A 14181-nucleotide genomic window follows, 5' to 3' on the forward strand; every position below is an offset into this window, starting at 1 on the left:
CCTCAAAAAGGGTAAGCAGGAGGGGGAGGTGTCAAAGAGGAGTGGAAGTTGGGGAAGGCGACTTCGAGGCTGGCTCACATCGACCCAGGCCGCGACTTCGCCGCGATTGGCTTGCACAGGCCCAGGCCGCCTCCGATCACTCTCCCGGCGACGGCTTGCCTTGGTTGTCATGACAACATCGACGGATGAGATATTTTTTTTTAGAAAATTGAACCTTAAATTATGAAAATGTTTTTTTGATAACCCTCTTTTTGCTATTGACAACTCCGTATTAATAATTCTTAATATTCCTAAGATATCCTTGTATAGTGCTGATAAGCAGCCCAACCATTCACTGTTATAAATTATTCAAATAAAAAAAAAATTTCAAAAGATTTATTTAAAAATATGATTTTGATGTAGTTATTTTGATAATTATTTTTTGAATATAGTGTCTTCTTGTGTTTGTTATTTGTTCCATAGTATTTTCATCATCTTTTTTGTTATATTTTTTAATAAACTAAATTTTATATTTTGTGAGTTTATACAAATTCACCATTGAGGCCACAAATATCATCAAAATATTGAATCAAGATTTTGTTCATTTGGATCGTTTTAATAAAACGAATTTTACCCGTTGGTAAGACAAGATGAAGCTCATGTTGACTGTTTTGAATATCTTATTAATGCTCTTTCAGACTGACTTTATAATTTTTATACGGTGGAACCATCTGTAAAAGTAATTTTGAATGCTTTGGAATTCAAGTATCATGCATAAGAGGAAGATATAAAGAAATTTTTAATTTCTAAATATTTTGATTATGGATGACAAGTCAATCTTGGTACAAGTGCATAAGTTGTAGGTCATTGTTAATCAATCGAAGGCTGGAAAAATCAAATTTTCTGAACCTTTTCAAGTATAAGTTATAATAGTCAAGTTGTCTTATCTTGAAAAGAGTATAGGAAGAAGATTTTGAATGACTCCAAAAGTATCACTTTGGAGCAAATTCAAAAATATCTTTAAATCGGGGAGAAATCGAGGATGAGAGACAAGAGTGAGAACTCTTTTGAAAATATAAAAGCAAATGCTATGAATCATCTTAAGAATTCCCACAAAGGCAAGCAAAGAAAATCATTTTGGCCCCCAGGGATCAAAGAAAATTTAAGAAGCTAAAGAATATAGGTTGTTTTGTTTATGAAAAACTTGGTCATTTTGCTAAGGATTACAGATTTAAGAAAAGCTAAAAATTGAAAGTTAACTTCGTCGAGGGAGATGATAATATAATTGCTATGGTGAACGAAGTAAATGTCATATTTAGTAAGGTTTCCGGTTGGTCGTATAATACTTGTGCTATCGTTTATGTTTGCTATGATAAAATACTCTTCACGACTTACAAAAAAAATCACAAAAGGATAAGAAATTCAAATAAAAAATGAAGTTCGTGATTGGTAAGGGAAATGTGAAACTCACTTTCACTTCAGAAAAGAAAGTTACTTTTACTAATATTCTCCATGTACTAGATATGAGTATAAATTTAATGAGTGGGAATCTCCTTGGTAAACATAAAATTAAATATGTATTTGAATTTAGAAAATTAATTCTATCTCGTAATGAAACTTTTGTTGGAAAAGACTATTCCACTGAGGAAATGGTCAAAGTATTTATTGACGATGATTCTAAATTTAATAAAGATGTTGTTTTTGTTTATATTATTTGATTCTTATTTATTATGGTATGATATATTAGCATGTATTGGAACTAGCACCATTAAAAGAATGGTTAAGTGTGGATTAATAAATTATCATTTGATGATCTTAATAAATGTAAAATTTATGTTAAATCAAAGATGATGAATAAACCCTTCAAAAGTGTTGAAAGGTATGCTAATTTGATAGACTTAATATATTTTGATATTTATAAATTAAATGACATATTAACAAGAGGAGGTAATAAATATTTCATTACTTTTATATATGATATGTTTAGGTTTACATATGTTTACTTATTGAAATATAAAAATTATGATTTTAATGCTTTAAAGGCATAAAAAGCAAAATCAATTAGGGAAGAAAATTAAAGTTTTAAGAAGTGATTGAGTAGGAGAATACTTTCCAAATGAATTTAACTTATTTTATAAACATGACATAATTTATGAATATTTAGTACCTAGAACACTTGAGCAAAATGGATTAGCAAAAAGAAAAAATAGAACTTATCTAGAGATGATTAATGCTATCTTGTTGCATACTAAATTATCTTATAATTTATGGGGAAAAGCTTTATTAGCTATATGTCATATTTTAAATAGAATTCTTTTTTAAAAAAATAAGATTTCTTCGTACAAGTTATGGAAAGTAAAACAACCTAACATTGATTATTTTAAAGTGTAGGGGTGTCTTGCATATTATAAAAATAATGATTCTTCATAAAAATCTAATTAAATGATAAAGTTAGGACCTAGAGGAATATCAAATAACAAAACTTATAGACTTCTTAATTTGTAGTCTAATATCATGATGGAATATCAAAATGTAGAGTTCTTTGAATACTTAATAACTTAAAATAATAATGTTCATTCTCCAACTAGTGAAGAGTCACTAGTGGGATATTTGAAAAGGTTGATGAGTAACCTTATATTCATTTGATTGGATATCAATAAGTTCCCAAGAGATTAGAGAGTAATCTTGAGGAGAAGCACTCGTGTACAAAAAGCAAAAACATTAAGATCAAATGAGATTGATTCTTAAAGTATTTCTTTTTACCTTGTAAAAGGAACTAATGAGAGAGTTTTAAAAACAATTACTCTTGTTTTACAAGTGGAAGATGATCCTAAAACATTTAAAGAAGCTATGGTCTCTAGTGATGTTTTTTGGAAAGATGCTATTAATAATGAGATGGATTCTATTATGTCAAACCACACTTGAGAATTTATCGGTTTATCTTTTGCCTCTAAACCTATTAGTTGTAAATTAGTATTTTATAGGAAGTATCGTACAAATGGTACTTTCCAAACATTCAAAGCAAGTTTAGTTGCTAAGGATTTTGACAAAAAGGAAGGAATAGATTATTTTAACACATATGCTCCTGTGGCTATGATCACATCTATTAGAATTATTTTTGCTTTAGCATCAATTTTTTATCTTTATGTTCATCAAATGAATGTCAAAATGATATTTCTAAATGGAGACTTCGATGAGGAGATATATATAGAACAACTCGAAGGTTTTGTTCTATCGAGAAATAAACATAAAATGTGTAAACTTATTAAGTTATTATATAGTTTAAAACAAACTTCAAAATAGTGGCATGAGAAATACAACAATTCTTTCTAATTGATTTATTCATAATATTACAGATAAATATGTTTATTTCAAAACTTACGATGACTATATGGTGATAGTTTATCTTTATGTTGATAATATGCTAATAGTGAGCAACGACATGAAAGGTATTATAGAAACAAAGAGGTTTATATCTTCAACATTTAAGATGAAAGATCTTGGACAAATTGATATTGTGTTAAGTATAAGGTAAAAGGAAATAGTGGGGGATATGTTTTGAGTCAAACTCATTACATAGAAAAAGTACTAGAGAAATTCAATTACTTAAAAATCAAATAAGCAAATACATTATTTGACTTAAGTATCAAATTAGTTAAGAATATTGGAAGAATATTGGCTCAATTAAAATATTGAAGTGCTATAGGAAATCTTATGTATGCAACATAGTGCAAAGACCTGATATAGCATTTGTAGTTAGTAAATTGAATAGATTTGCTAGCAATCCAAACGTAAAATATTAGAAGATTATTAAAAGAGTTCTTGAGTATCTTAAATGGACTAAAGATTATAACCTACAATACTCCAAATTTTCTACTATTTTAGAAGAATATACTGACACAAGTTGGATATCGAGTTTTGAAAATAACAAATCCACTATCGATTGGGTGTTCACCTTGGGAGGTGGTGTTATTTCTTGGAAGAGCAAAAAACAAATATGTATAACTCACTCAATTATGAAATCGAAATTTGTTGTTCTAGCAAAAGCAAGAAAAGAGGTTGAATGGTTGAGGGACTTTCTATTATACATTTCATTGACTTCTAAGGTTGATAGTGAAATATATAATAGAAAGTCAAGATACATAAGTCTTAGGCATGATTATGTAAGGAAATTAATTAAGAATGAGATTATTTCACTCACATTTATGAAAACAAGTGAGAATTAGGTTGATCCATTCACCAAACCTCTTATAAGAGAAGTTGTAAGATTAATATCAAAATGGATGGGCCATAAATGATAGTAACTCTATTTAATATTATGAAACGAGTAATAAAGAATTCAAAGGATAAAAACAAATCATTAACATATGAAGTGGTTCAGTACTTTGAAATATTTTATGAGTCCCATTTAAATATGTTAAAGTATTGGTTGTCACCAAATTAGTGTTGAGTTAATTATACTCTTAATGAAGTTCAATCAAGTTAGGACAAGTATCTCGAAGAGGGATAAAGATACTATAAATACTTGATATATATGAACTTAGAATTAATGCCGCTTGAGAGTTAAAGTTTCTCTCATAAAAGTTGATGAACTTGGATGAGCCTAATGCCATATTAGGGTTAAGTGAGAATTTATAAGGAATACAAGGATATTGTATTTATGTGTTTGGTATCACTAGTGTTATCATTAGGAATAACAAATTCAAAGCTTTTATACTATTTGAGATTTTGAATTCACTTTGTGATGCTTATGATTTTAAAATCAAAAGATATATTATTTTATTTATAAATATTATTTAATCATTTAGAGAAAATTTTAAATTTGAAGGGGGATTATTATGAATTGTTCAAATTAAAAAATATATTTATTTTCAAAAGATTTATGAACAATTCAGAAAAAGGATTTCTTTTCAAAAGATTTATTTGGAAAGGTGTTTTTTTTAGTCATTTTGGTAGTTATTTTTTAACATTTTATGAAAATATCTATAAATAGGTATTTGAGAATAAATTAAAAAATATCTTTTTCATATTCTTCTCTTTCTTTGTAATTCTGCAAGCGATTGAATTAGACATTCTTTAGTTTTTTTTAAATATTCTATATTATTTACTCAATATAGATATTCTAAAAGTTTCACATATTCACTAAAACTATTTGCATCAAACTCATAACAATCTTATCGAGAAAATGATACAAATATTATTTTTATGAAACTGTTTATATACGTTTCAAACCTAACTACATTTCATATAATATTCTTGATTATTTGTTTCTATAGTTTTTTCATCCTCTTCTTTGTTATATTTTTTAATATTCACTAGTTTCAAATGGAATCACAATCGACCATAAGTGATTTGGTTCCAATTCCTAATCGTGAAAAATCAGTTTCGATTATTTTAATTTCAAATCAGTTAAATATAATAAAAAATAAAAAAATAAAAAAGGATATAGTGGTTAAATATTTACTTACGTTCAAAACTACTTTGATAGAGTTATTTAGTTTGATTAAAATTTTATAATTTTACTCTTTTCCAATCAATTTTCAATGTTTCAATTTTAAAAAATAAAATTAATAAGTTTTCATGTTCTAAATTATTTTAAATTTAAAAATAATAAAAATATTAATGGTTTTGACTAAAACCAAAATTGCACTAACTGGAACCAAGAACCAATGGTTTCGGTTCCAAAATCGAACAACGATGAGTCCCCATGAATAATGGGGTGGTGGATAGCGAGACAACTAAGATTATGGATGAAATAAGGAATTGTGAGAATAAAGGTATAATCGATAACTAATAGTAAATATATATATATATATATATATATATATATATATTTATATTTATAGGGATTAGCAACATTATCGGGTTAAATTATTTTATTTTATTTTCTAAATATTTATTCTGATGAGTTATATGCTTTGTTTCGCAATTTTCATAAATTAGTCGAGCATGAATATGTAATGTGTTTTAGGAATTTTCTTGAAAATGTCGAAACATATTTTAATAAGTTAAATTTAAATTTTGTTACGATTATTAGTGGAATTGCAATTTACTTTGTTTCCCATCCTCGGTTTATAAAATCATGATTTTGAACCTTGTTTCAAATTTACCATGATTTGCTCTTTGTCAATAATATGACATAACTCACATTGTTTTCATTGCATACAATTGTGTACTAAGCTAATGAATGTAACATATTTTGTCAAAACCAAATAAATATATCATTACTTCAAAAGTTTGTATTCGTGGAACATGCGATTTTATGGTCTTTGATGTATTAATATTATGATCTTGAAGATAAGGGCTCAATTTATATTGTTTTAATCAAGCTTTTTATCTGTAAACCATGATCGATATTTTAGCTATCAATTTTCGAATCGTTAAATCCAATCTTTTATCTTTCGAGTTCTAATATCATTTAATCACTAATAGAAATCTAGACTTTCTTTAAGGGTTTCTCAAATATATATATACGTGTCTATATATAGGGGGGTTTTAGAAGACGAAACAAAGCCCTAGCCGATGTTGGTGTCGCCGCCGCTGCGGACTTCGCTGGCTCCTCTCTGTTGGTGCCCGAGGCCGCCACCTCTTCTCTTCCGCTATCGCAGGGTATGCTACATTCGTCCGGTACACTTTTCTCCTCTCATCCTCTCTCGTATTCTCTCTTCTTACTTTCCTCCCCTTTCTTCTGCTCCGCTCGCATCCCTTCTCCTCTCCTCCTATATCCTTCCGGCTCCTGTTCTCTCTTGCCCTTCCCTCTCCTGTCATTTCCTCTTTCTCCCCTCTCCTATGCTCTCCCTCGTAAACGACTAATTAATTGCGGTCTTTATATACTGTTTATGATTATAACAATAGGACACGTAATAGCTGTTGTCACCATCTAAATTTTTGCCCGTAAGAATGGCTATATGAGCTCTGAGATTGAAGATGCAAGTGCTCTATGCTGCGAGTTTTCTTTACATGAGCTCATTTTATTCTCTCACGGAAGGGCGAATCAGAAGCATACGTTTAAGGACTAAAATAAGAACTGTATTGTACGACGGCTTTTTTTTATTTTATGCAAAAACACAAGAAGCAAATTTTTGCCGAAGGTTAAAGAAAAAAGACAAAGTACTTAACCTACATTTCTTCTTCTTGTTTTCTTTTTCTAGAGTTCCTAAAGACATGTCATTGAGGGACAAAGGAATTCGAAGAACACATGCAGAGTAAACCGAGGGATTTCCTCCTCAATGGATTGCTCAACACCTGAAATTATTTTCTTCTAAGTGCATTTTTTTTTAAATACATCTGGTAAAGCTATAACTATTTTAATTCTAAAAGGTTGTTTGGAGACCAATGTAGACGTTCATCTTCAGCAGAAGCTGCTAATTCCAATCCGAAATTCCTATTAATTTTAAGGTCTATGGAAGTGAAAAAGAGAATTTTCTTTCATCCAATGATTTGTCATTCGCTAGGATTTGTTAAGCACTCTCTTGCATAAATACAATCTCTAAATTGATAATTTAATGAAAATACAATTATTAACTTAAGAACATATGCAAATTACAAATATTAACAAAGAAATTATTTATAAATTTGTAGAAATATATGAATATATTATAAATTAATTTTGTATACGAATCTCATGATTTGATTTTGTGTTTGCTTTATGATCCTAGTTAGGATAGCAAGTTTGACAACCATGATTTATCCTTTATCGTTTTATCTTTTTGGTCATTGCAATTTCTAAGGCTGGTCACTGGAGACTATTTACAATCTGTAATCAAGGATAACAGAAACTCCGTGGAACTTGACCTTTTCTTTTTGGCAAAGCATTAGTGGTGTGGACAAGATAGGATCCCAAGATCTTGTTATCGGTTTTCAAAGCCTTTACCAGCATATTTAGTTGCTATCTTCGACAAAGTTTATTTGATGAAGTTTTGAATCCTCAATCTTGATAAGTATGTCGAGCTTTTGAATTTGAAACCTTGGGTAAGGAGGTTTGGTACATCACTATCAGACTATTGTTTTAGAAAGATCTTAGGTGGAAAATTTATCGGACAAGGTCAGGAATTCTCAACCTTTAGTAAGTGGGCCTACTACACCACCATCGTACTAATGTTTTGAACCCTTAGCTCTCAATTTGACTAATTTTGTTTTTGAATGGTTCCTATTAGTCTCAAGAAAAGTAGCTCTTTCTGTCTCTCTCATGCTCAGTCACCATTAATCAATTATTACTTTGTTTGTTGATGATGACTTATCCATTGTAAATGAACTTGTAAACTGATATATTTTTTGTAATCCTTGTTTCTCATATGAAAATGATACCAGACATGGTTTGCACACAAGTAAAGTTTTACAAATTGTCATATGACAATAATACCAGACATGGTTTGCAAACGAGTAAAGTTTTACAAATTGTCATATATCTTACATATGGTCTTTATTGCTCGGAACAACTATGGTATGCATCTTTATTTTTTCTAAGCTAAGCTTGTTGTCCCATTTACAGAATTCCCACGTATGAACTTAATGGTAAGAAAGTCTCTGATGAACTGCATTCCCTACATATTTTTCGCAGCTCTTTTTCCACAAAATAGTCATTGCATGATGTGGAGTTCCTTATCTGGCTTTAGTAGTACATCGTGGAGAGGATTTTCACGTGGTAGCTCTAAAGTTTGTAAGCTGGATTTTGTCTTGACGGGATTTCATTTTCATTGCTTTTCTACTCACCGCTCGCGGACTCGTCCGTTGCCAATGGAAGATTCCCAGCCATCAATGGTGGAAGAAAGTAATGCATTTTATGTTGTTCGGAAAGGGGACATTGTTGGTATCTACAAAAGTTTAAGTGATTGTCAAGCTCAAGTTAGCGTGTCGGTATGTCATATTTATAATTACTTCTGATTGACATTATGTTACTTCTCCAGTTTAATTTATCAACTAACAAACCATATTATGACTAAAATTTTCATTTTGACATACATTCAGACATGATCTTATACAAGAAATTTTATGCTTTACAAGTCCTCTGATGAAATTGACTGGTTGGTCTTTTGGAGAACCTCTATGCCTGCTGAATTACTTAGCATCTAAACTAAACTAAACTAAAAACAGTGGTGCAGATGGTTTATAGTTGTGATTTTAAGTTCCATTCACCATAGAAGAGTAAATCCCATTATTTTTAGCTGTTTGTTCTCTTATATAGAGGCAACCTAAGTTTATTTCTGCTCGTAGATAAAATTGAATTTTTATTTAATATTGCCACTAAAACTTGAGAAAATCAGGGTTAAAAAAATTAAGGAAATCGACTTTCTCTACTCTGATGGAGAAATGTACTGATGCTTCATTTTTAGTGGAAGCTTATAGAAAAACTCTTGTTTATTTTACCATTTTCTTAAACCCTTTGTCCTGGTTGCTTCCTCAACATCATACCCTCAGGATTGTTTAAGTCCATGTTGTACTTACTGTTCTCCCATCATTTGCAGTGTCAGAGCTGTCAGTTTTATCCTGTTCAACTTTCTCCCCTTCATTAGTAATCTAAAAACTCTTTGCATCTAATAAGCTCGTGTGTTGTTGCCAAGCTCAAATTATGTCTTCAGTAGTTAAATGAAAATTTCATTTCGATTTTATATTATTAAAGAATTTTCATATTTTATGTAATAATGCAATTGCATTGGTTGTTTGATCTGTTAGTGAATTCTATACACATTAAACTGGATATGTCATGTTAAATATGCAAGCTGAGAATACATATGTGATAATACTGTGTATGACAGTTTCATCTTCAAATTTGTGCCTTTGATGAGACAAGAGCTTAATCTGTCACATTCAGAAGTTGTTGCAAGGACTATTTGTTTCCACTTTTCACAAATTAATTCAATGGTTGGCAACAAAATATTTTAGAACCATTGCTGCACTGAGATTTGCAATATTGATTTGTATTGATGTACCGATCAATGGTTGGTATGGTAAGTACCAAGGCGTATCGATGGTACTTTAAAAAAAAAAAATAGTTCCAAAAATAACCTGAAAAATAAAAAAGGTAGATTAGGATTTTTAAGTTAGAAATAAATATAATTTTAGTATAATTTTGACGAAAATAATCTAAATTATGAAAGGATAGTGATACATCTTTTTTGGATTTTGAGAAATAACTTTGTTGTACATTCTGAACCGTCCTTTCGTTAATATTGAATTATCTACAAAGAATGATTTGAATTGTTAGATATGAGTTAGAATGCATTTGAGAGAGTTGAAGAGATTGAGAGAGTGATATGAGTTGAAAGAGGGGGAGGAAAGGGTTTAAAAATCCTTTCCTATGGTTCAAACGGTCAATTTGACCGTTCGAAATAGGGCAATCTCAGCCCTTGATCGGGAACGATCGAAATCCGATCGTTATCGTTCAGTATAGGTCGGTAACGGTCAAATTTCGATTGTTATCGCCCGGTACAAGTCGGTAACGGTCGGATTTCGATCGTTACCATCTGGTACATACCTTGTATCACTCGATAGAGGGCGGTCCATATATTGGTCTCTTGTCGTACTGATACGTATCGCTTGTATTGAGTGGTATGGGTTGGTATTGCAAACCTTGGCTCGCACAATCCATAAGTGTTATCAAACATCAAGAACCATTGAGTAGAAGTGGTATTTTAATCTGTCTAGCGACACTAATCTATCTTGGTTCAAGTTGATGAACATTGGTTCTGGTAATGGTTTCTGATTCTGCTATTTTATCTGGCGTATCAACAAATATTTAACATCATGCCTTGTTGCTATAATAAGTGGAATAATGAAAGCTTTCTTATTGCTATTTGAATGTATAAAAGCCTGGTTACTGTAACGGTCCATGTTATGATGTTTGTTATTTCAAAATGGCGAAATGATGAGTTTTATTTTAAACACATAAGTTCCTTTATATATATTCATCTTGCTTATAGGCTGCTCTACTATTTATAAAGATGTTTACGATCAATCCTCATATTAGCAATTTAATTTCATTTGATGAACTTAATTATTTAGGTGTGCGGTCCTCCTGTCAGTGTATACAAAGGTTATGGTTTACGTAAAGAAACAGAGGAGTATCTTGCTTCCCGTGGACTAAAAAATCCTTTATACAGTGTCAACGCATCAGACGTGAAAGAGGATTTGTTTGGAACCCTGTTGCCTTGTCCTTTTCAGGTAAGATAATAGTTCATTTAATTTTTATTATTATATTAAGGAATTCAAGACAGTATAAAACTTCTGCAGTAATATATTCGTGGAAAGCCCTTATTTGTGTAGAATCTATCAGTCTTTAAAATTGTGCAACTTGTCTTATTTGGATATGAGACCTTATGTTCTACATATGTTGTATTTCTGCTAAAAAATAGTTGATGACAATTTAGGAAAGATTTTAAAGCACAAATTAGATGTAGTTATCATTTTCATCTCTGCATGTTCTCCTTTTGGTTTTGTTAAATCCATTCAAGTCATACTTAAGGCAATTATGTTTAGGCCTAAGAAGATGGCATCTTGTTGTACATGGTCATCAAGAAAATGAAACTAACAAATAAAAGCAACTATATTAAAGTGGAAAAACTAAATATGATGCTTATTGTGGATATATCAATTGGATTTTTTTCTTCTCTTTTCTGAATCTGGATGTGTTCCATCTGTGACTGACACATAAAATGCTCATCTGTGTCATTGTGTTGTGAATACTAGGTGACTTCTTGTTATGTTCATCTTGCTAATGTATGATTGGGTTGTAATTAAAGATGAACCTTGGTGATTTATAAACTCGAGTCTGTTAATCCCATATTTCTTCAATAAACCTGTTTGTAATTGGCAAAATTAACATGTTTTTATTGCTTCCAGCAACCAGATGGACTTGCTGATATATTGCCTAAAAAGGTGTCTTCACTGAAAAGAACAAAGGATATGGTACTGCTAATATTCTGTCAATTACTTTGTTTATGTTACTCTGATTTGCAGTTTTGCGAACTTCAAAATTTTGACTTGTCTGTCGATAATAATATGCTATGTAAATTCTCTCTCTGTTTTTTAATCGTAAGTTTTCTATATGTTTTTGTCACTGGTGTTGCTTGCTTACCCATTTACTTTGCCTTTAACATTCTCATTGTTTGTCTTTCTTTTTCATTTTAATATTAATTGATTAAGATCCACCTGAATGGATTTGATCATGGAATGATAATTGGGTGAAATTTTTTTTACTGAAAGCAACACATCGTCTTGTATGATGTAAGCAAGGCTTCAGGTTTGGGATTTTAGTCTTTTTATGTAAAACTTTTGGCCGACCATTTTTTCCCTAATGCACAGATGATCTATTTGAAGTAGCATCCAGAAGAGTGAAGTTGATTGTTTAAGTGATTAGAAAGATTATAAAGCAGATCACTCAAAAGTTCTCTGGCAAGCGTGATTCATCAAATTCAGAGTTCATAATATGCTATAAAGTAAAAAAATATAATTTTTAGAAATATTGAAATCTTTTTTGATCATGATGGTGCTCTAATAGTAAAAAAAAAATCAATCAACTTGCAGCAGCTTACATAGTTTTACTGGATTTTTAATGATGTTAGTGGAACTAGATGTCCATGTTCATTGCAACAGTTTCAGTTGGTGCTTCATTTTTGGTTTAATAGCAACCATATACTCAATTCAAGGGCAGGTTTCATGTGACACTATGTTCTGGTGTAGTTAATTTGACTTAATTCATTGAAGTCAGTCATGATTTTCTGCTGTCCTGACATGGACCTGTAGTTTTAATTCAGTCTGCAAAACAATAGAACTGTATCCTTTCAGTTTTTAACTTTTTATATTTAGCAATTGTGTGCTGAGATAAACCTTTTAAGTACATTAAGAACAAATAAGTATAATGGATCTACTGCCCTTGATTTAGAAGTGTCGTTTATATATGTATAAACAAATAAATTTACATATATGCAAATTATATATATGTATATATATATATATAATGTATGTGTATGTATATATGTATATATATACATGTATGTACATATATTAATATACATATAAACATATAAATATGTTTATATATCTATACACACACATATATTTATACATATGTATACATATATATATATATATATATACATACATATATATATTTATATATTTATACACACACACATATATATATATATATATATATATATATATATATATATATATATATATATATATATATATATATATATATATATGCATTTGTATTTATATAAACAAATAGGGCATGATAAACTCCTAATTATAAGGTGTTGTTTAATCCTGCTTTGCTTATTAAATGATCTATTCTTTCTTTATCCAATTCTGCCAATAGTCACTCTTTCTTGCTTCCAGCAAGCAGATGGACTTGCTGATATATTGCCTAAAAAGGTGTCTTCACCGAAAAGAACAAAGGATATGGTACTGCTAATATTCTGTCAATTACTTTATTTATGTTACTCTGATATGCAGTTTTGTGAACTTAAAAATTTTGACTTGTCTGTCGATAATAATATGCTTTGTAAATTCTCTCTGTTTTTTAATCATAAGTTTTCTACATCTTTTTGTCAATGGTGTTCCTTACTTACCCATTTACTTTGCCTTTAACATTCTCATTGTTTGTCTTTATTTTTCATTTAAATATTAATTGATTAAGATCCACCTCAATGGATTTGATCATGTAATGATAATTGGGTGACAAAAAATTTACTGAAAGCAACACATCGTCTGGTATGATGTCAGCAAGGCTTCAGGTTTGGGATTTTAGTCATTTTATGTAAAACTTTTGGCCGACCATTTTTTCCCTAATGCACTGATGATTATTTCTCTGGCAAGCGTGATTCATTAAAGTCAGAGTTCATAATATGCTATAAAGTAAAAAAAAATAAATGTTAGAAATATTGAAATCGTTTTTGATCATGATGGTGCTCTAATAGTAAAAAAAATTCAATCAACTAGCAGCAGCTTACATAGTTTTACTGGATTTTTAATGATGTTAGTGGAACTAGACGTCCATGTTCATTGCAACAGTTTCAGTTGTTGCTTCATTGTTGGTTTAATAGCAACCATATGCTCAATTCAAGGGCAAGTTTCATGTGACACAATGTTCTGGTTTAGTTAATTTGAATTAATTCATTGAAGTCATTGGTGATTTTCTTCTGTCCTGACATGGACGTGTAGTTTTAATTCAGTCTGCAAAACAATAGAACTGTATCC

At 30.1% G+C, this 14181-nt stretch overlaps 1 protein-coding gene across 20 annotated transcripts in view; it reads left to right on the forward strand.

Annotated features, from left to right (window-relative positions):
• The first annotated feature begins 6475 nt into the window (after positions 1-6475).
• The window catches only part of LOC135585891 (uncharacterized), a 21888-nt gene continuing 14182 nt past the window's right edge, over positions 6476-14181 (forward strand). For 10 of the 20 annotated variants that reach the window (XM_065125707.1, XM_065125709.1, XM_065125714.1 and 7 more), the window contains exons 1-4: positions 8509-8835; positions 10981-11139; positions 11818-11883; positions 13321-13386. In XM_065125707.1, coding sequence (XP_064981779.1) covers positions 8509-8835; positions 10981-11139; positions 11818-11883; positions 13321-13386 — 618 coding nt within the window. The other 10 variants (XM_065125713.1, XM_065125718.1, XM_065125723.1 and 7 more) reach the window with 5 other exon arrangements.

Source organism: Musa acuminata, chromosome BXJ2-9, assembly GCF_036884655.1.
Source record: "Musa acuminata AAA Group cultivar baxijiao chromosome BXJ2-9, Cavendish_Baxijiao_AAA, whole genome shotgun sequence".
Taxonomy (NCBI): Eukaryota; Viridiplantae; Streptophyta; class Magnoliopsida; order Zingiberales; family Musaceae; genus Musa; species Musa acuminata.